The 24,376-nt window shown below is 37.6% G+C and overlaps 1 protein-coding gene across 6 annotated transcripts in view; it reads left to right on the top strand.

Moving 5' to 3' along the window:
- LOC121976845 (eIF-2-alpha kinase GCN2) overlaps positions 1-24,376 on the top strand; it is a 100,725-nt gene that overhangs the window by 48,106 nt on the left and 28,243 nt on the right. For 5 of the 6 annotated variants that reach the window (XM_042529226.1, XM_042529225.1, XM_042529228.1 and 2 more), the window contains 6 exons: positions 72-220; positions 8,342-8,591; positions 12,461-12,743; positions 13,021-13,114; positions 14,847-14,927; positions 15,003-15,059. In XM_042529226.1, coding sequence (XP_042385160.1) covers positions 72-220; positions 8,342-8,591; positions 12,461-12,743; positions 13,021-13,114; positions 14,847-14,927; positions 15,003-15,059 — 914 coding nt within the window. The remainder of the gene's footprint in view (positions 1-71; positions 221-8,341; positions 8,592-12,460; positions 12,744-13,020; positions 13,115-14,846; positions 14,928-15,002; positions 15,060-24,376) is intronic. The other variant, XM_042529227.1, reaches the window with a different exon arrangement.

Below are 24,376 nucleotides of genomic sequence, written 5' to 3'. Positions count from 1 at the left end.
TTGTGTCACATATCTATGTTTAAGTTTCTTTAACAAATTTGTAACTCCAGAGAAATATTGCTCTTCCACAGCCAAATTCCTACAGTTGGAGCAGCTTGATCATGATCAACATTTTCCAGCAGAAATGACAGGCATGTCGACGGATGGAACTGGTCGAGTGGGTACTTACTTTTACACTGCACCTGAAGTTGAGATGAGCTGGCCACAAATAAATGAAAAGGTTTGTAGTGAGGAAATGAGTTTAAATTATTGCATTCCATTCATCAATATCTACTTTTTCACTAGACGTTGGATTGTTCTTTGATCATTTTGAAAATACTGGGATATGTATCTCTGTGCATTTACCAATGTCATTCATGATTTTTTTAATCTTGGTCTAATTTCAATTTTTCCTAATAAACCATGTTATTTAGTGTAGTTAGAAAAGCAATCTTTTTACTGATATAAAGTAGTTATATTTACGATTTGTCATGTCACATTCCAAGTGGGTTTCCACAACCATTGGCATGGTATGGAACTCATGACGACCTTGTGGTAATTTCTTTTGTACTTAAAGCAAACTTTATACTAATATGTAGTTATATTAGGAGTTGTTATGCCATGTCCCAAATGGGTTTTTATAATCATTGGCAACATGACAACATTGTGGTAATTTGTGGTATTTACTAAACTAGAAATTTTCATACAACCAGAACATAGCTGATAAAAATTTACATTAATAAACACCAACACAATTACTCAATCATAATATAAGAAAGTTGTTAAGTAAACTCACTGCAAAAACATCCTTAAAAGCATTCTTGCATCCTAGGAACATAAGCAAAACCTAACTACTTCGTCCAACAGGATACATGCATAAATTTAAGTATATAAGCAGAATGAAGCAAAATGAACTGAAAGCAAAATCTTGAAACATCTTAAAAGCACATGAAGTGTGTTGGAGTGGTCCTAGTGAAATTAACTCCAACCTACTGAATTGTAGGATCACTTATGCGGCTAGAGGGGGTTAATGGCCCATTCGTCTTTTTGTTTTCAATTTTGTTGATCTTGCTTATCTACAATTGTTGGCACACAAGTGGAAATAGAATACAAATCACAATAGAAAAACACAAGCACACAAACCAGACATTTACGTGATTCAGAACCCTTACTACTCAATAGCTTTTGACCTTTAGGTGGGTCAGCCCCGGTAACACCATTACCTATCTCCTTGTCGGGCACCTTACAATACCATGTTCGTACAACAATACACATAACATAACAAATGCAAGTAGAAATGAAATTATAAAATAAAGGAGATTACAAATGAATGAGATCTTGTATGCTTGGTCACTTTTGGTTGCTTTGAAATATCCTCTGAAAGCCTTGGAATGTAATAACACTTCTCCTCGCCCTCCTAGAACAAATCTCCCAAATTCTCTTACATGAAACGAGCGGATCTATAATTTTTTATTTGAACAATCATTAATTGACTATTTGTACACCATGAGTTGACTATTATACCATATTACAGCATAGGACATGGCCACATCTTCGGAATCCTTATTAATTGCTTCTTAAATAACCTTCAAGTCGACTATTCTATGGCCTATTCCTAAGCTTTCTAGTCTTCAGCCTGAGTTGACTCCCCGATTGGACTGCTAATGCAGTTGATTGGCCTAGTTAATTGAGCAATCTTCTTTTAGTTCTCAACCCATTCTTCTAAATGTGTGTTGAAACTAAGTCGACTAAAAACACTATACCCTATGTCTCTCGAATTTCTTCGTATACCTATTACAGGTTGATCTTGACTTACTAGGACTTCATCACTTGCTTGGAGACTCGTCATCTGTGAGACTTCAACCATTGCCTAGTATACTGCCGTTGTCGGCCTAATAGAACTTCTCTTTGTCTAGCCTTAGGTCACCCTTAACTTGTTAGGACTTCCACTACTTAGAATTTTTTCCTCTAGGATATCCAATCTTGCCTAGTATCTAGTTACACATCTAGGACTTAATCCCTTATTAAGCATCTAGTCTAACATGACTTGCTTGGACTTCCGTCATTGCTAAACATCCTGTCACTATTGACTTACTTGGACCTCCCATCTACTACTTCACGTTCAATCCTCACCTGTTAGGATTTCCCATCACATGCCTAATATCTAGTCCTCCATGACTTGGCTTGCATTTCCAACATTGGTTGGACTTTAACTATTAAGTATCTAGTCAAACCTTGACCCACTTGAACCTCTCAATTGTCAAAGATCTTATCAACCTTTGACCTACTTGACATTTTGCTCAACCATCAAACATATTATCAAACATTGAAATCCAATTCGAACTCGGTCAACCTTGACCAGAGGTTGATTGCACTAACATCAAGAAGGAAAATTGAGTAGGTAAGAGAAATGATGAAAATGCATTTGACAGGGTAATAAGTAAAGTAATATGTTCTACATGACAAGCAATTCCCTATCCAATCTATTATGCCTAGTGTTATGCTATGTTATATGTTACGTCCACTATATCTCAACTTAAGAAAACTATTCAATATGTTATCCTTTATGTGTATCACCAAAGTGCAATATAGACATACAACATGGTATAGCCTAAGATAATCAAACTATTAGACATAATGCATATGAACACCATATAAAATGAATTAAACATATAAAACTTTTAAATAAACTAGCACATGTGTTTTGCATAGATATAATGCATGCATGATAACTAGTATCATGTATAAGCAAAGAATCTTCTAGAATCCTATAGGATAATACTAGTAAAAAGCAGAGTCAAAAGGAACATCGAGGTTCCATAAGAATCAACACATCAGACTTGCTAAACCCACACTTATGCTCTATAACTTATTATCCTATTACAATCACCATAGTAAAATATTTAAACCTTCCGGACAACATCAAACACCCTTTTAAACTTTCCACTTAATGTGGGCTACTTACTATCACTCGTATCTCTCCTTTTTGGGCCAAACAACACATTGTCAAAATCCACCTATGATACACTCATTTTTGTATTCAATCTCCTTCAACATGCTTCATTCCAAGCAATCCAATTTCTTTGAGTAAATTTGTAGCATACTTCTGATTTGCTGTGAGCAATTTCAATTCCCAAGAAATACTTACGAAGTCTCATATCCCTCGTCACAAAGTATTATTGCAATACTTCTTAGTTTCGTCTATCCCACAATAAGAATAATAATCCCATTTGTCCTTTGTTGTACAAACACAGAATGATTAGATTTGCACTGTTTGAAGCCAATAATTTCGATTATATTATTGAATTTATCAAACCAGGCTCTGGGACTTTGTTTAAGACCATAAATAGCCTTTTTAACCATAGTAGCATTCTCACCCTGGAAGTTGCTCCATAAAAATAGTCTTGTGTAAATCGCCATAAAGGAAGATAGTCTTCACATCTAGCTGATACATTGGCCAAGATTGATTGGCTGCCAAGGAGAATATAGCTCTAATGTAGGCACAGTCTTCTGAGTGAACTCAAGTGTATTATCGATATGTATTATCGATATGAAGAATGTGCAAGAAAATAGAATATTGGGTTTTTATTTTATTATAAAATGATGTTAACACCTTAGAAACCTCACTCCTATTTTTGAGTAAATATAACCACGTCATGCGAGAATAATCATCAAAAAAAATTATAAAATATCGAAAGCCCCCTCTAGACTCAACTCTACTAGGTCCTCAAGTTCAAATGCAAAAGAACTATGTTTATCAATTCTAGAAGGAAAAGAAGTATGATGGTGTTTACCGAACTCACAGGACTCGCACTGAAAATTAGTAGACTGAACAAGAACTAACTTTTAAGAGCGGAAGAAGATGGGTGATCTAAACGACAATGCCACCGATAAGGAGACAGTTGCTGAGAGCGTCTGGGAACTCACATATGTAATCGAATCCAGATAGCATAAGCCATCGCGCTCATGTCCTCCACCAATCATTCTCTTCGTTAGCAGATCTTGAAAAATATAATAGGATGGATAAAAAGATACAGAACAGTTGTGAGTTTTTATTAGTTGACAGGAAATTTAGGTGCAAAGAGAATATTATCAAGAGTGATATTTGCATTGGGTCTGATAACACCTATTCCGTAATCGGAGAATAAGTACCATTGGTTAGACGGATAGAGGATAAAGATGAGGAAACAAAGAAGAAAAGAAAACATACTTGTTACCAGTAATATATGCAGAAGCATCGGAATTCAACATCCAAGACTTATCATGAGACAAATCAAACACACCTATAGAGGATGAGGCAGTAGTGACCGAGGGAATGCTAGCAGAAGAGCTAAGCAATTTCTCATAATTAGTACGAGAAATCGAGATTATATCACCGTGATCGCTAGTGTCTGGTGATGGAGTTGATAGTTCGGTAGATGCATTATTAACTGGCTTACCAAACTTCGCCCAACATTTCTCGGAAGCATGGTTGGATTGGTCAGTGAACACACGAATGACCTTTCATGGTGGTATCAGTTCCACGACCACGACCGCGACCCTGAAAGAATCCTCGACCGTGAGCAGCCATAGCCGAAGCGTCGAAAGATGAAGAAAAATGGGCGTTAGGATGACTCGTGGTCACGTAAAGAACCCGAGACAGAGCATTTGATAATGTGGGAATGCTATCACTTGCCCGATTATCCGGATCCGGTCGTAGAGTAGAATCTAAATCGGCTAGGAAATTTGCAACCAAAAATTTCTCCTACTGATTCTTTCGAGTCCGAGCGTCATAAGAGAGAGGATGGTATAGTAGAATTTCATCGGCAACCCCCTTAAGAGCAACAAAATAATTACTAATAGATTGACCGTCTTGGTGAAGAGAGAAGAGTTTTTCATACAATTCGAAGACTCGAGAAACATTTTTGTCATTCGAACACATGCCACGTAAAGCATCCCACATCTCTTTCATAGTTCTCACGAACATAACATTAGTGCTTATGGACTCATTCATACTGTTGAGAAGCCAATCCATAATAGAATAGTCGCCGAAATCCAATTTGAATATTTCGAATCTTTAGAGTCAGGAGGGGCAGACAGAATATGATCCTTCTTCTTGTGAGAACCCAGGAATAGTTCAAATGAACGCGACCATAGGAGATAGTTGGTCCATTCAATTTGATAGTGGTAGCTAAATTAGGTTTATAATATGAAGACGTCATCGTAAAAGAAATTTAGAGACAAAAGCCTGAGTAGTAATAGATTAGAACTTGATTCCCTCTCTGGCGATCCAGCAACACCTGTGATCAAGCAGCTGGTTGATCAAGAAGTTCCAATCTGCTGTTTACTCCAACTGCATGAGATCTAATAGATTTGATGAGGCCGAAAGGAGAGGGCTGGTAGTGACGCAACCACAGGCAGTTCAGCAGTATTAGGTTTCTAGTAGTGGCGGCAGAGAAAGGAGAAAAGAAAAACTAGGTCAGAGATGGGTTAACCTTGCTCTAATACCATGTAGAAGAGAAGGAAAAAAATCTTTCTATCTTCCAATTAATCTGCTTACATGTAGGTATTTATATTCATAAGGAGGGAAATGAAAAAATCAATCTCAATCCCTATAATCAAGAGAATACAATCAAGATCAATCTCAATTCCTACAATCAAGGGAATCCAAATCAATCATAATCCCTACAATCAAGGGAATCTTTGGAAGTATTCAACAAGTTGGAACCATCTTAAAATATCAATTCCACTAATACAGAACATAAAAAAATCTTAAAATTGTAGCAAACAAACTTAATTGATCACTGCATGAGGGGAACCAAGGCAAACTTACTTCTGGGAGAGAGACAACTAAGGGGTTGTTTCTGCTCGACACTAAGGAAAGATGGGAAAAGGGCTGTATGGTGCTGCCAGATATTGGCTGCAGTCAATGTAACTGCTAGGACGATGGATGGCAGAGGAACAAGGGGCTGCTGCTTCAACAATGAAGGTGTGATGAGGTGACTATCTACAAGCAATTTCCTACACGCAATTTTGTTGCACAACTCCCAACCAAACACCAACAGGCAGCTGATGGGAACCTGTTGGGTTCCGCAGGAGGTCTGTTGTGGGAGGGAATCAACGACTACTGACAATGATGCATTAACTAAAGCAGTGCTGGCCTAGCAGAAGTACAATGACAAGTGCATGACCGCGGAAGAGAGAGGGAAGGAAAAGCGATCAAGAGACACAGGGTTTGTGATGCATGTAACATTGGGTTTTAATTATCTATACAAATCCCTGAACTAGACCCAACTGGTTCAACTTCAGTTCACCCAGAATTCAACCAAATCAAGCCCAATTGAGTTCGGTTTGAGCTTAAAACACATCATAATCAAAATCCACCTAATATAACCCTTAAATGGCAATCTAACCCTAAATTGAATCCAAATACTTATAAATCAGCATTAAAACTAATTGGTTCAGGCCTAACTGCAGCTAATTACCCCCACTACGCCTCTAATCCCCTATTTAAACTTAATTAAACTTGGGTACATAACATGTTACACAAGATGATTGCATGATTCTTTTCTTCTAGTTTCCTCTTATAGAACAATTAAATGTGTTGGTTCTCATTAGGTGGGTATTATGATTGAAATGGTATGTGGTTAAAAATGGTCTTAGTTATAACCTATTAAATTACAACTAAATGAGGGTGTTAGCTAGGAAAAGGAACTTTGAAACAAATTTCATGTGAAGAAAATAAAATTGAGAAAAATTGAAATAACAATGAGAGAAATTCCCTCCCATTTAACCAAGGTTTAAAATTTCGACCCGTGTCGAGGTTTCGGTCCTGGACCAGAACGTTACGGTTTCGGTACCGTATCGTGCCGTGCCGATATAGTTTCGGTATTTTTTAAATATTAAATATATTAATTAAAAACTAAAATATTTAACATAAATATTTAAAAAATAAACAAGATAAAAAATAATCTTTTAAAAAAGGAAAAGATATGAAAATAGATAAATAAATAAATAAAAAATTTATTATAATTTTTAAATTAAAATAAATGAAATTAATTAGATAATTTTATTAGGGTTTAATAAAGTCTCTTTAGATTATCTTCACCATAACTAGGAGTTGATTTAAAAAAATTAACCTAAGTTTAATTTTAAAAAATCTGAAATCTGACACCACTCGCGAGCCCACACGACTTCGGTACTGTCGCAGGGTTGCGCGACCAGCCATGGCCGCGGGGATTGCATGACTCTTTCGGCGCGATCACGTTGGTCGTGCGACCTCTCAGCAGTGATCGCAGGATCGCACGATACCTCCACTGCAGTAGCGGAAGGGTTATGCGATCTCTCTGCTACTGTTGCAGGGTCGAACGACCCCTCTGCTGTGACTACAGGGTCGCGCAACACGTCACGCCTGTCGTGGGTCTGGTGCCGGGGTCGTGCCGGTGCCGGTCGCCGAGCGGAACGAGACGTTTCGACCATTTCGGCACGGCACTGTAAACCATGCATTTAACAACATATACGTACACCTTGTGTCAGTAGCACACATCATTTTTGGATTGATCCTTCAAACAATATTCATTTTGTGGTTTCTAATACTAGATACAAGTTTAAATAAGTTAGGTAGTATCTCCATGAAAGATTCTGTACAAACCTTCTACACTGTTGTTTATGAATAGTGATGTTTCTTTTCCAAGTGAAATTTGAACTGTGTTATATGGCTAAAGAGATTTAAATTTTTTAGTTATGTTTCCTAGTACATTAGCAGATTTTTATTTATTTATTTATTGTTTAGCCAAGTATGACAAGATTCATGTATTGGGGCTGGGTACTGCTAGAGCTACTGTGCCTTTAGATGTAGGCTAGGTCCATGTTTGTGAGCCTAGATTCAAGTAGATGCTTAATGTTTAAAAGAATAAATTAGGGCGAAAGGATATTTAAAGTTATGCATGAATGCTAACACAATAGGCATGAGAAGAAAGTTATGCTATAATTTTGCAAATCCATGTGGAGTGAAGGTTAACATACTAGAGGAATGAAATCAAGCATTGGTCAGAAAGTTGTTTGAAGATATGTTGATTTGAAGGTGGGGGATATTTGAAGTTTTAAACCACTAATGGTTCTCCATATGGATGTTGCACCTGGCACGGAGTGACATTTCTGATATATGTTTGTTCACCATGCTAGTCAGCATTGGCCTTGGGGTTATTCATGCATGGACGTGCAATAGTGTCAATGAAATTATGTCACTGCTGATATTTTTTGAGAAACAATGTTGTTTTTTGATTAATACTGTGCATGATCTGCTGTAATTTTCTTATTCTCAGTTTATCCTTGGTATTCTTGTCACTTTGTTTATGGTAGCACTGGTTTTTCCATATTTCAGGCTGATATGTACAGCTTAGGAGTTATTTTTTTTGAGCTGTGGCATCCTTTTGCTACTGCAATGGAAAGGCACATTGTTCTTTCAGATCTTAAACAAAAGAGTTTAGTTCCACCTTCTTGGGCTGCCAAATTTCCCAGAGAGGCAACTTTGTTACAAAGACTAATATCTTTGAGCCCATCAGATCGTCCATCTGCAACTGAACTTCTTCAACATGAATTACCTCCTAGACTCGAAGATGAGTGGCTAAATGGTGAGTTAATTGGTGGTCAGAAGCATTTACCTATTACACCCTTCTATTTATAACCCTTAACACTACCAACACCCAAGTAAAATACCTAAATGGGATTAAACCCATTACTTGAGTAATAAATGTCGTCTTCAATTGTCACATTTTGGCAATTTAATATCATCAATGAGTTTTGTCCAAAACACTTTAATGGGCAAAAATAATCTTATTTGGTGATATGAAGCCTTCCTATGAATCCAGGATGCTACAAGGAATCCAACCATGCCTTCGTATGTAAGTTTGAACATTTATAGCCGTTCAGGTATTTTGGCTATAACACTTTGACAATTGGTTTGAGTGATGATTCAATAATGGTTCAGGAGATGGGCCAACTCTTTGGTTAAATTTCAATTTGCAGTGTGCATTTTTAGTAACGTCGAACTTTGAGTGTGTGAAATGGTAAAATGCCATTTGTTTATCTTATTTCCTATTTCATCATTTCGGCAACATGTTGAACATTCTCTTTTTGGGAACAATTTATTTTTAATTCTTCGTGACAATATCATGTTTTGCACAAGGTATGCATAAGGGACCTAAACATAAGAACACTTATCTCAAACAACAGTTGCACACACGCCCTGAAGATTTCTAATCTCCAACTGTTGAATCTTCAGAGATGGCAAGGAAACACAGCACATTCAAAACCATAAAGTTTGATAGCGAAGAGAAGCATAAATCATTTCACCAACTCTAGCCTGTCTTCAACATCACTTAAATATATGTCTGGGGTTTAATTCTTTCAGAAGATGGATTGGTTATGCTGATGCTAGAAATAGCTTAAAAGCATAATGAAATTAACCAAACTACTGTACTGAAATTATCTTGAACAAAACATAAAACAAAAGGGCTTATACTAGAGTTCATCAAGGAGTTTAGCCCTCCTGTTACGATAATAAACATTGTTAAAACACCCCTCTCTGGTTGCTGCCATTACAAGAGAGCACTTATATTGAAGGACAAGGCATGAGCAACACCTCAAAGGTTTATATAGGGACAATAAACATAAAATCAATCCAGTACCTCAAAGATTTCCCTGACACAAAATCGGTTTCAATGGCCAGAAGCACCTGTTGTTCCAACCAAATAGTGAGTGCCAAGTAAGTACTCAGAAACAAAATAAAATTGAGGGAAGGGTTTCACTAGCAATGATGCTATGGTTTCCCTAACCAAAATCCACGACTTTGAGCACTGAAAAAGAAGTGCTAGAACAAGGTTCCACTGTGAATCTCTAAAAAATCAGAAAGCTTGTAAATGAACAATAGCCACACTCGCTGTATTTAACTTGCAACTAAAGCTGACACACAAAAGATCATTCAGAGAAAAACTCATCTAAAGGAAAAACTCTCTGGCCAGGAAAGGTAAAAAGGGATCAATGTCAGTCAACAGTTTGTAGCAGCCACTTGTCTGAAGAAAAAGGAGTTGTGCAACCCCTAGGTTTCTATTCGCCTAAGGGCTTAGGAGGATGCTAGAACTGGGTATTCTCATGACTGCCACAAATACACAGGGAGCATTGGTGCTGCCTTAAGCTTCTAGCAGTGTCCAAAGCTCAAGATAATCTGAAGAGGAGAGAGTTCGGGATTTAAGAATATCATGCACTGATTTAATGGGATGTGTGCTGAGGCATTGCAGACGGGACTTTCTGCTGAGGGTGGAGAAATGGTCAGGGTTACATGTTGGAAGGCGACCATAGGGGTTATGCAAAGGGCGACAACTACGATTACTCGAGGGAGGGCAGTTTTGGGGGCGTGTGGGATACTTGAAGGAAAAGAAAAGGCAACAAAAAATAAGAATGTAGGGTTTTAATAAACTCTATGACCTCGGGGTCACTCAATTACCCTATTGGTGACCAAAACCATGACCAATTTTCCCTAAAAATGACTCTGATGGATTCACTTTAGCACCACACATCCATTGATTAAGATCTTGTGCTGAGCCGGTCGAAACAGGTGAAACATTTCGTTTCATTTGTCGACCGACATTGACATGACCCGACACCAGGTTTAGTGGCAACCACAGAGGCATCGAACGACCCCACGGTTGTTGTAGAAGGCTCACCTGACCCCCTCGGCTCGGGACCCACAACCACCACAGTTGTGTCGGAGGGGTCACCCTAGGTCGTGGGGGCCTAACTTAAGTTTATTATTTCAATCAACTCCTAGCTATGATACGAATAATCCAAAGATGCTTAATTAAACTTTAAGAAAATTATCTAATTAATTAGATATTTTATTTATTTTAATTCTGAAAATATATAATAAAATTTTATTTATTTATCGACATATTTTGTTCTTTTTCTAAAAATTATGTTTTAAATATTTTATTTTTAATTATTATATTTTATATTTAAAAAATACCATGGAGGAATCGCGCGACTCCCGCAGTCGCGGAGGGGATGCATGAGCGAGTCGGGGGTTTTAATTAAAGTTTAAGTTGATTATTTTAATCAACTCCTAACTATAATAGGGATAATCTAAACAGGTTTAATTAAATCCTAATAAAATTATCTAATTAACTATATATTTTATTTATTTTAATTCTAAAAATATATAATAAAATATTTATTTATTTATTTATCTCTATATATTTTTTAAAAAATTATTATTTTTATATATTTCTTACTTTTAAAATATTCATGTTAAATATTTTATTTTTAGTTAATATATTTTATATTAAAAAATACTAAAACCATATTGGCATGGTACGATACGATACTTAAATTGTATTGTTGGGTCATAGGCCGAAACTTCAATATGGTTGAAGATTTTAAACCATGCTCACATGCACAACCAAAAAATTTCAGAATTTGTTATAAATTTTTAAAATACCCCTCACAAACTATAAGATTACTTCAAAAGTTTAAGCTAGAAGAATTGATACCGACTACTATAACTGCACCTATTTCCAAAGCATGCATTGGTGATAAATGTTCCAAGCCACTTACTAGGAGTCGAATATGTTTTTATTGGATAAGCTGAGCATGATACATAACTAATTCTTCATTTTGAGGGGAGTATTAGTGTATGATCAAGAATGAAGTATCTAACAATGTTGCCATCGTATATATATCAATTCTTATTTTATCCAAATGAATATTTCACGTTCTTATAGAAAGAAGTGGAGCCTAACTAAAAATTAGATTTGTCAATTTGGGTTGGACTGGCCGAGTTTGTCTGTCTCGCCAAACAATTTAAATGAGTTGGGTTGAAGTTTTATCAACCCATTTAAAGGCTGATCGGGATGGGCCAGCCTTGCGGGTTGTGGATCTAGGCGAGCGACCTGTAGTGGGCTTGGGTTAACCCACGAATTGAGAAGAAAGTTTTTTTTTTTTCAAAATTTAAAACTAAAGTGGAAAACTTAATGAGCTTGTGGGTAACCCGCAACCCAAACTTCAAAATTTTCAATCTTATATATATATATATATATATATATATATATATATATATATAGCCTGCCTAACCCGCAACCCACACCTTGGATTGAGCTGGATTGGAAATTTCCCAACCCGCCATGATGGCGGGCCATCCCACCCCTGACCTGCTAGATAATGGGTTTTTGGCAAGCTGCCCTTTGCATAGGCCGGTATGCTTGACAGCTCTAACTAAAATATATGGCTTTCATAGTCAGATATTAAGAAAGGCAACATTGGTTGAGAAGACTGCCCTTATGCATACTGGGCAAACCATCTCTTTCCTGAACCATTTTACATTTAAAATCTCAAACTTTTCACTCTTTCAAAATTTATTATCATCATTCTTTTTGCACCTTATTTGTAAGAATATTTTGATGCAATTTAACTAATACATCCATTTCCTGTTTTTTATGCATTTAAATAGAAATTCTTCGAACTATAGAGTCATCAGAGGACACATATGTGTATGATCGAGTTGTATCCACTATCTTCGATGAAGGAAGATTAATTTCAAAATATCATAACAAGCAAAGTGGCCATACATTAATGACTGGAGATGATCATTGTATCATGCCACATACACAGTTTGGTACTGGATTCCAAGATACTGTCATTGCAGTTAGCAAGGAAATATTTAGACAGCATTGTGCAAAGAGATTTGATATATCACCCCTGCGCATATTGGATGAATCTTCTACTTTCAACAGGTTCGATATTGCTTAATTTTATTTTCCCTAAAAAGCTAATTAGGGATGGCAATGGGTCGGGTTCGGGTCGGATTCTATATCCTCCGTACCCATACCCATCGGGTATAGGATATCCAATGGGTATACCCATACCCATCCGACCGGATATATCCATTCGGGTCGGATGTCGGATCCTCCATCGGGTTCGGGTGAAATTGCCATCCCTAAAGCTAATTATTGATGATTTTCTACAAGACAACACCCCTTTACTGGCTTATTTATGAAATCCTAATTTTAGGAAATCAATCAAGCTTTTAGCTCAAGGAGGAAACATACTAGAACTTTGTCATGAATTACGCTCACCATTCGTAAATTGGGTTGTTATGAATCAGGTACATGTTCATTGAAATTAATACTTTGAAGTGTGTATGCCATTATGCTCAGTTGCAGTTTTTCTAATAAAAGTGAGATATTTTTCTCATCATAGATTGCCAATTGTAAAAATCTTCAATTATTTTTCTGAATGACCTGAATGATAAGTGTTTTTTTCTGTGTTTCCTTCCTTTTTTCACATTTATCCAGCTAATATGTTGGGCTCTTTGATTCTTCTATCTTTATTTGTGCTTCAATATTTTTAAGTATCATTCATTTAAGCAACCAAGTGTGCTCATCTATGTATAAATCTATTTGCACTTAGTCACTCGTAAATTATTGAAAATTTAATCCCTCAATCTGGAGATGTGCCAATTTTTTTGTTTTAGGTTTATTTCTCTTAGGGATCATATATATGAACCAACTTATTACAGTTGATCTATCAGCAACCACTCAAAACAGGGCATTACTTCTATTTTTTGGTGTGAGTTATTTTTTTTTTCCTAAAGAAATGGCCTGTTTTGTTCATCTTTGATATTTTTTCAATGTACACACTAAATAGGTTATATTTGAGTAAATAGGTTATATTTGAGTAAATAGGTTATATTTGATGATCTTAATTGTACATTTTTGAGAAACTAGATGAAATAAGCTATATCATTAAGATATAATAAGAAGAAAAAAAATTGGATGGATGACCTGGGCCTTTGTGCCAGCGGATTCAGAATATCTGTCAGATTGTAGTCATTTCTTCTTAGTTCCTGATGTTGGTGGAGTGATACTAAGTTGGAGGTGATATCTCCTAGATTAAGGCAGTCCATTGAAACCTTTATGATAAAGACACCTTGGTGGGGTCCAAACTCCTATGATGCTTAATTCAGCACAAAATGCTTCAGCATTAATTCTTGAACTACTGTGATTTTACTGCCAAAAAAAATGAATAGGGTTTAAGTCAACAACTGTGTCCTTAGTATCTGCTAATGTTTGAGGTCTAAGTTGTGATACCATAGTCCCAGGTGGATTTGTATGTAAAATCACTTTTGGAGGATTTATTAGCAGAGCTTTAGGGCCCTTTTTGACCATGGCCTAGGCCACTGTATGGTCTATGTGGTTTTAATCTGGAGTATCAATGTGAGCTAGGGTCTAAATATGAGTGTCTCTGTAGTGTCAAGCTGAGTAGGCTACTTAGTGCCAATTCTTATTATTAGGATTTGCCGATATATGTTTCACAAGATGCTGGCTTATGAGACATGGAGAGAAACTCATGAATGATATAGTTCTACTTTTTAAAAATAATTTTTGTTAAATTACGAAATGTTGAAAAGTGAACATGTCAGTTTGTAAATTAGACATTGCCACAAATGTATTAGAAAGCAGTGAATTTATTCTAGCACATAAACAGAATATAGCATTTCAGCAGCTTAGCTCTTTGATTGATTTTTCTTGTAGAGATTTAGATAAGTGATGGTACAAGAATTTTTGTCAAGTCATGATTGTATGTATCTGCAACTGAAAGTGAAATTATGTTTTCATATTCAACAGAAGCTTGAAATCACTGCAAGTATTAGGACCTTGAATGCATCTTCATTTAAGTATACAATATTTTTTGTGCATAATTTTACTAGGGATGGTAGAGAGAAATAAGAATTGGTGCTAGTTTGTACCCAATTTGTTTTTTACGGGATTTTTACCTTATCCAAGGAATGATATACTTCAAAAAATTTCCATGTTTAATGATAATTTTACCTGCAGAAATTATTTTGCAAAAGATATGAAATATCTTGGGTTTATAGAAGAGCCATTGGCCACTCAACTCCTAGTCATTTTCTTCAGGTACAAGTAACTTTATGCTAAGTGTGAATCTAGCAAAGGAACATGAACAATTACTTATATTGATCCTTTAAATAGGGAGATTTTGATATTATTGGAGGTGCTTTATCACTTACTGAGGCAGAAGTTATTAAGGTACGGTTTCTTTGTGTTAAATCATGTTTTATGTTTCGGTCATGCAATGTACTTGCTTATGTTTTAGACACAAGTATCATGCTTTTTGTTTATGCTTGTACCTTGCCAATATGTTTCGTTGATTCAAAGAATTTCTAGAAATAAGATTTGTATTACAAATGCAATTCTTCTTCTTTTCTTTATATTTTTCTATTTGTTGTCATATCACATATATAACATCTGTGACATGATCCTTTGAACATAAGTTTCAAATTGATTTTTAGAAATGTTTGTCTCATCTCTTATTCTTGTCTTGACAACTCCTTTCTGATGTATTTTTCAAGTGCTCATTTAATAGTTACAAAAATATTTCCTTTTCATCTCTCCTTAATTGCCTTATCATTAGTAATAACATTTTAATTTTCATCTTTCATACATAAAACCAGAGTCTGTATCCCCTTCCTAGATTTTGGAAGTCTGATGCATATTCTTCTTCATTTTCTTAATTTGTCATAAACTTATCATTATGCTTTTACTTCAATATTAGATACTTCATACATATTCAAGTTTCTTAATTTGTTCACCCATCTACTCGGATCTGGCACTATGTCAGATGTGATAAAATGTTCAAGGATAATTTTGTACATCCTTTTTCTTGTGGCTAATACACATTTACTTATAAAAAAAAAGTAATTTGTTTCTATATTTTGCCAATCATATCAACATATGTCTTATTCAATTAATAGTTTTTTTTGCTTCCTTATCATCACCGTCTATCTTTATCTTAAGATTCTTTAATAAATCATCTTGCTTCACACTTCATTGTATCTGTAGTTGAAGTCCAAAGTCTTATTCAAAAATCTTTTACCCATTCAATCTTTGACTAAATATATTGTTGCTTTTAAATTCAACCTTACTAGTTCTTAAACTAGAAAGGATTTTCTTTCTCACATTCTGTAATGTCTATTAGGGTCGATTTGTAGCTAGAGGAGAGGGAGGGGGGTGAATAGCTCGTCGCGCTCGTTGACTTGCTTTGTGATGATGATATGCAGCGGAATAAACTTGAAACAAGACTCACAACGCTAACACAAGGATTTACTTGATATCCACCTCAAGAAGAGGTGACTAATCCAAGGATCCACACACGACACGCTCTCTCCACTATGAAAAACACTCCTTCTTGGTAACTACCGAAGGAGGAGAAACCTTGTACAAATTCACACAACAAGATACAACGCACGCAAGAAGAAAATACAAGAATACAAAGTAAAAACCTCTTCTTGCTTGACCTTGTTGATGCAGATCGCCTTTTGAACCTTGGAAGTGCAACAACATTTGTCCCCAAGATGCTCCAAGAATTGGCGGTGAGTGTTGGAGAAGATCGTGTGCTGGAAGAAGGCTTGAGTGAAGAGAACTCTGCGGAGAAGAAAACTCGCCACAACTTTATACTTGCCGCTTCTAGGGCTTCCAATTGATTGAACTTACTCTCAATCGATTGCCACGTCATATCCACGCAATCGCAGCTGTCTATTGCTCGCTACATGTGCAACTGTCATATTCCAATCGATTGGGGAGGCTTGAATCGATCGGTTGATCGATTCAGAGCGCCTCTGCTCTGCTGGAAACGACCTGAATCGATCGACGGATCGATTCAGGCTTCCTCGCATCCACACAAGAAAATCAGCCCTCAATCGATCGGCTGATCAATTGGGGACCATCCCGTGCTCGCGATAACGCTTCCCAATTGATCGGCTGATCGATTAGGCCCGCCTTCACTCGCAGCACACCTTCAATCGATCGGCTGATCGATTGCTCCAGGTTCAATCGATCGGTTGATCGATTGACCTCCCTTTGGCTTGCTTAACTCAAGTCCAAGGTTCTCAAATCCAACATCCGGTCAACTGTGACCTGTTAGGACTTCTCATGCTGAGCATCCGGTTAATCTTGACCTGCTGGGACTTCTTCACCAAGTGTCCGGTCAATCCTTTGACCCACTTGGACTTTTCTCCTTGTGCCAAGTGTCCAGTCAACCTTGACCCACTTAGACTTACTGTCTCGTGCCAAGTGTCCGGTCCTTCATGACCCACTTGGACTTCCTTCCACCAGATGTCCGGTCACCCTTGACCCATTTGGATTTCCTTGTGCCAAGTATCCGGTCACTCCTTTGACCTACTTGGACTTCCCAACATCAGGTGTCCAGTCAACCTTGACTTACCTGGATTTTCACGTGCCTGGCTTCACTCACCAGGTCTTTCCATCTACCTAGCTTTACTCACTAGGACTTTCCATCTGCCTAGCTTCACTCACTAGGACTTTCTATCTACCTAGCTTCACTCACTAGGATTTTCACCTGACTTTACTCACTAGGATTTTCCCACTACCCGACTTCACTTACTGGGACTTTCACCCTTCCTAGCTTCACTTACTAGGTCTTTTAACTGGTTTCACTCACCGGGATTTCCCACTGCCTAACCTTCAATTAGGACTTTCCCAGTCAAGTATCCGGTTAATTTTGACCTACTTGACTTTTCTTCACATCAAACTGGTCAAACCTTGACCAGAGGAGAATTGCATCAACAATATCCCCAAGCGGACGATTGCTCCTACAATCTCCATATATTGTCAAATAACGAAACCTAAACATCAAGACTCAAGCTTGAGCCAACTCAAGGTTAGTCAACCTAGTTGTCAACTTGACCCAGGGCCAAGGGATATTGCACCAACAATTTCCCCCTTTTTGATGTTTGACAATATCTTTAAGTTAGGCTAATCCCATAGCCTCAACTTTCCTTCATGCCAAAGCATGAATGAGGGTTTCCTTCATTCTCCCTCTTTCCTAGAGGGCACTTCTTTAGGTAATGAATGCCTAACTTAAACCCTACATTCTCCCCATTTGACACACATCAAAAACTCTCCCCCTAAAGAGTTACTCATATGTTGTTCACAACCGCACATGTTGTTTACAACACCACAATGAAGGTCCCATACCCTTCATTGTCTTTAATGCTCACCCTTGAGCATTAACCACTTCATAATGATCATCCTAGAACATCCACAATTCAACAATGAAGATATCCACTCTTCATTATTTTTCAATGCTCAACCTTGAGCATTTATTCTATCGAAGGTTAACCACCTTTCATGGTGTTTGAAAAAATTAATTTTCATGTCCTTAAAGAGTGACTCCCCCTAAAGACATCCTCCAAACTTCTGTCATTGTACCAACAATGACTTAGAATCCCTAAATCTTTAGGAAACCCAAAACTTGAAGTTTTGAGGTTCAAGTATCAATATTTGAATGCAAACCTCATCCTAAACTTCAACCTAGTGTTCTTTAACCATTTCTCCTTGTTTTCATCATGAAAACTACCCTTAAATGTATATAAATATATTCCAAGCGGTTATGAGTGGTTAATGAGACTAAAAATGACTTAAAGTGCTGAAATCAGACTTTCCCAGCCAAAATAAGCCTTCTCAATCGATTGAGGTTGGGACTCAATCGATTGACTTCGTTTCAATTGATCCAATGATCGATTCCGCGAGTTTCTATTCGCGGAAAAACTGCTTGGCTTGATTGATTGATCGATCTAGCAGAGTTGAATCGATCGGTTGATCGATTCCGCAAGTCTCTGTTCGCGAGAAACTCTTTCTTAATCGATCGCCCGATCGATTGGAGCTCTGATTTCCTGAATTCCAATTTCAGCGAAATTCAGAAATACTTTAGATATTCTACAAAATTCTAAAAATTATGAAAATTCTTGTAGACATTATTTAGGGTATATACTCTCATGGAAAAATAGTTCTCTAAGAAAATACACTTTATTTTCAAAGATTGACGCAAACTTGAAAACTCTTGAAAACTTCACTGTTTTCTTCTAATTTGTGTCTAACTTTTCAATGATGATTACTATCAAAAGATAGCTTTCACCAAAGTTTTCTAAAGTATATTTAAAATGATTTTCAAAATCAATTTCCAACCATGTTCTTTGGGCTCAATGCACATGACTTGTACATTAGCTTTCCTAATGATTGGAGTACACATAACTATGTGTTTTGTTGAAATCAAAACTCAAATAGATGCACTAAATCAACATCTTGAGTCTTGTTCATCATCCTAACATCTCACTTGTATCTAATGTGCACTAAAACACATACAAGTCACCTTATAGTCTTTGTGAGATGCATATTTTGGTTTCGCCCTAAACTAGGGATCATGCACATCTATCTAGGCATTATAATTTATGAACATCCAATGTCACTTTTTAGTAAATGTCATTGTCCTTAATTATAAGGAATTTAAAACTAATGCATGTTGACTTTATGGCATACATCAAAATAATTTTCAAAAGAAAACATACTATAGCTACATGATTTATGTATGACATGACATAGTGCTTCTGTTTGTGTTTTATAATAAGTTATTAAGGGCAGCTCGGTGCACGAAGCTCTCGCTATGCGGGGTCCCTGGGAAGGATCCATTGTACGCAGCCTTACCTTGCTTTTTGTAAGAGGCTATTTCCAGGATTCTAACCCGTGAGCTTTTGGTCACATGACAACAACTTTACCGTTACGCCAAGGCTCCCCTTCTGTTTCATAATAAGTATGAATGCAAAATATGATGTCATGGCATATGATAGGCAAACAATCATGGCAATTTGCATAAATAAAATATACCTAAATAATCTATCTATCTTAATTCTTAGCTAAGCTTAAAATTAAATCTAGATTGCCCCCATCTTCTTCAAAAAGTGTCAAAACCCAACTTGACATTTCTTTTGCTCTTTTCTATTTGTGCCAATTAAAATTAATCCAAATTATCAAATTTTGGCACATTTTACTCTTCCAAAGAGTAACCAATTAATCCTTTACATTTTCAAAGGTTAGCAAAAACCTTGAAAATGTCTCCAAGCGTTAACTTTATCAAGGTTGGGTTAACCACCCTTACCCATTTAGAGTTGATACTCTCTAAACCTATCTAGGTGTAGAGAATATGCTCCTAGAAACCTAAAGCCTATTGATGCTCCTTGGATGCTCTAGGTACTCACTAGGGATAACTTTCCTATTTACCTTCCTAATGACCTTTCTAGGCTTCTTAGAAGCCTTGGTCACTTCCTTTAGGTCAACTCTAAGGATTGCTTCCCTTGTGACCTTCTTGGTGACTTTCTTTCACTTCTTAGAAGTCTTAGTCACGTTGGTCTTGGTTTAAATACTTCTAGAGATATCTTCTCCTGTATCTTTGACTTGACCCCTAGACCTAGGGTTGGTTCTATAACTATATGGAACCTTATGATAAGAAGGAACATCCTTCTTGGCTTTGAGTTTGTATTCCAAACTTCTATGGCTATAGGATGACTCTTGTTTATCTAAACCTGAGTTTTGCTCATTTTGACCCTTAAGAATATTTTCCATTTTCTTTAGGGTCTTTTCTAATTTATCAAACCGTGACCTCAAGGCTTGGTTTTTCAACCTTAAATCCTTAGATTTTGATTTTTCTTGATTCCTATAAGCATTTCTATTTTTAAGCCTATATCTAAAATCCTTACAGATATTGCCTAATTTGTTATCTATGTTTCTAGCCTTAGATTGAGTGGTTTTAGCATTATAAGCTACATAGTTTTCCTTAATTATATCATACTTCCTATTTCCTTAATGATATTGCCTAATTATTCTTAGCATGCTTTTTATCATGACTTAAAGGAATAGGCTCAATAAATGATACCTTGGGTTTGCTCTTGAGAGCTCCCCCTTGACTTGAGCTTCCTCCTTTGAGCTTGGTCAATTTCTTCCCCTTAGGACATTGACTCCGGTAATGTCCTTTTTGATTGCAAGAGACGCACACTCTGTGCTCCTTGCTCTTCTTTGTCATGGGGGCGGCCTTCTTGGGCTTTTCCTTGCCCTTAGGTGCCACTTGGCCCTTCTTCTTGGCCAATTTAGGACACTTACTCTTGTAGTGTCCTTTTTCCCTACACTTAAAGCATATAATGTGACTTTTATTATTTAAAATTGAAATAGTTATACCTTCTTTGCTTATAGGGGCGGCATATGATCCTCCATTTGATTTTTCTTGATTTGTGGAGGTGACACCATCTTCTTCTTCATTTGACCCGGAGGTGGAAGCCTCTTCTTGCTCCGATGTCAGTGAATGACGCTCCCCCTCAATTCTAAAGGTGGAGGCCTCTTTGTCTTCATACTCTTGCACATGAAACAAAGAGTATGCTCCCTCTTTGCTCTTTTGGTTGCACTCCTTTGAGGATGAAGCTTCTTGGACTTCTTCTTCGGAAGTTGAGTATCTCTCAACTTCGGAGTCCTCTTCCTCTTGGTCTTGATCTAATGAGTCGCCCTCTTTGGATTCTTCTTGGTTTGGTGCAGTGGAGGGGACTTCATGGATTTTAGCTAATTTTCTCCATAGCTCCTTGGCATCTTCACCCACTTGCTTCAAGATGTTGCTAGGCAATAGATTGACCAATAGCTTGGTCACTTTATCATTGGCCTCGCATATTTGGATTTGTTTTTGACTCCACTTGCTTTTCTTGAGAATTTTGCCTTTGCTATTTGTTGGAGCTTGGAAACCTTCCATTATAGCAAACCATTACTTTAAGTCCATCATAAGAAAATTTTCGATCCTTGATTTCCAAGAATCGAAGCTATGTAAATGGTGGAGGAACCCTCGTGTCGAATCCGAGTCCATCTCAGAATTCCAACTTGAAGTTGAACCTTTGATGAAGTCTTTAACTTGTTAAAATTTGCTTCAACTTCTTCTCTCTCTAGCTCGTTGCCCTTTCTGGCGATGATTCCGATGAAGAGCGATCTAGCTTTGATACCACTTGTTAGGGTCGATTTGTAGCTAGAGGGGGGTTGAATAGCTCGTCTCGCTTGTTCTCTTGCTTCGTGATGATGATATGCAGCGGAATAAACTTGAAACAAGACTCACAACGCTAACACAAGGATTTACTTGGTATCCACCTCAAGAAGAGGTGACTAATCCAAGGATCACACACGACACGCTCTCTCCACTATGAAAAACACTTCTTCTCGGTAACTACCGAAGGAGGAGAAGCCTTATACAAACTCACACAACAAGATACAACGCATGCAAGAAGAAAATACAAGAATACAAAGTAAAAACCTCTTCTTGCTTGACCTTATTGATGTAGATCGCCTCTTGAACCTTGGAAGTGCAATAACACTTGTCCCCAAGAGCTTCCAAGAATTGGCGGTGAGTGTCGAAGAAGATCGTGTGCTGGAAGAAGGCTCGAGCGAAGAGAACTCTACGGAGAAGAAAGCTCGCCACGACTTTATACTTGACGCTTCTAGGGCTCCCAATCGCTTGCCACGTCACATCTATGCAATCGCAGCCGTCCATCACTCACTACCTGCGCAACGGTCATATTCCAATAGATTGACCAATCGATTGTGGAGGCTTGAATCGATCGGCTGATCGATTCAGAACGTCTCTGTGCTTTGCCGGAAACGGCCTGAATCGATCGACGGATCGATTTAGGCTTCCTCGCATCCGCGTGAGAAACCAACCCCCAATCGATCGATTGGTGGTGCCCAATCGATCGGCTGATCAATTGGATCGATTGGCGGTGCCCAATCTATCGGCTGATCAATTGGGGACCATCCTGTGCTCGCGATAACGCTTCCCAATCGATTAGCTGATCGATTGAGCCAGCCTTCACTCGCAGCACACCTTCAATTGATCGGTTGATCGATTGCTCCACGGTTCAATCGATCGGTTGATCGATTGACCTCCCTTTGACTTGCTTAACTCAAGTCCAAGGTTCCCAAATCCAACATCCGGTCAACCGTGACCTGTTAGGACTTCTCATGCTGAGTATCCAGTTAATCTTGACCTGCTGGGGCTTATTCACCAAGTGTCCAGTCAATCCTTTGACCCACTTGGACTTTTCTTCTCGTGCCAAGTGTCCGATCAACCTTGACCCACGTGGACTTATCGTCTCGTGCCAAGTGTTTGGTCTTCCATGACCCACTTGGACTTCTTTTCACCAGATATTTGGTCACCCTTGACCCATCTGGATTTCCTTGTGTCAAGTATCCGATCACTCCTTTGACCTACTTGGACTTCCCAACACTAGGTGTCCAGTCAACCTTGACCCACCTGGATTTCCACGTGCCTGACTTTACTCACCAGGTCTTTTCATTTGCCTAGCTTCACTCATTAGGACTTTCCATCTGCCTAGCTTCACTCACTAGGACTTTTCATCTGCCTAACTTCACTCATTAGGACTTTCCATCTGCCTGACTTCACTCACCAGGACTTTTCATATGCCTAGCTTTACTCACTAGAATTTTCACCTAGCTTCACTCAGCAGGATTTTCCCACTGCCCGACTTCTCTCACCGGACTTTCACCTGCCTAGCTTTACTCACTAGGTCTTTCACCTGGCTTTACTCACCAGGATTTCTCACTGCCTAACTTCCAGTTAGGACTTTCCAAGTCAAGTATCCGGTCAACTTTGACCTACTTGACTTTTCTTCATATCAAACTGGTCAAACATTGATGAGAGGGGAATTACATCAACAATATCCCCAATTGGACGATTGTTCCTGCATCTCTATATATTGTCAAACATCGAAACTCAAACATCAAGACTCAAGTTTAAGCCAACTCAAGCTTCGTCAACCTGGTCAACCTGACCCAGGGGATATTGCACCAACAATACCTTGACCCAGGAGATATTGCACCAACAATACCTAACACTAATACTTAAGTTTTATTTTACAAAACTTACACAATTTTATGATTTTATCTACCTTCATGATATTAAAATCCAAAATATTGTAGCCCATGAAGCATAGCTTTTCCAATTCGATTTTTTCATGGTAACCAACTTAACTAATGGTTGGAGGTATTTAAGAATTAATGAAGGAATTCAATATTGTGAATTGAAGGTTATTTCAAATCACAAACTCATGACATATTCATGTTGCTACTATTTGGAGGAAACAAGTAGAAAATCACCATGTAATCATTGGTGCGATGTACACTACTTTGCACATTGTAGTCAGAAATCAATCCTAGTGTTAGAGGAAATTGTTGCTTGAGAGGTCAAAGGAAGAACGCAATTAATGGTTGCTTGTATGGTGCTGCTCGCAAATGAGGATTCTCAATGTGGAATAGAGAAGAGGGCACATTTAATTTGTTTGTCCTTGTTAAAGGTGGCGACAAACAAAATAGGGTGAGGTTATGAATGTTTGCAAGATGTAAGAGTTTGGCACATGGAAGGGGAAAGAGGGTGCAATCATACCTTAAGTGGTCTGGTTCGACCTTGGTATCCAATGTTTAAGCAAAGGGTTTAAGTTAGACCTTGCATT

This window comes from Zingiber officinale, chromosome 4B (genome assembly GCF_018446385.1).
Source record: "Zingiber officinale cultivar Zhangliang chromosome 4B, Zo_v1.1, whole genome shotgun sequence".
Classification (NCBI taxonomy): domain Eukaryota; kingdom Viridiplantae; phylum Streptophyta; class Magnoliopsida; order Zingiberales; family Zingiberaceae; genus Zingiber; species Zingiber officinale.
The sequence above is the reverse complement of the archived record's forward strand: the minus strand, read 5'-3'. Positions and strand labels throughout refer to the sequence as shown.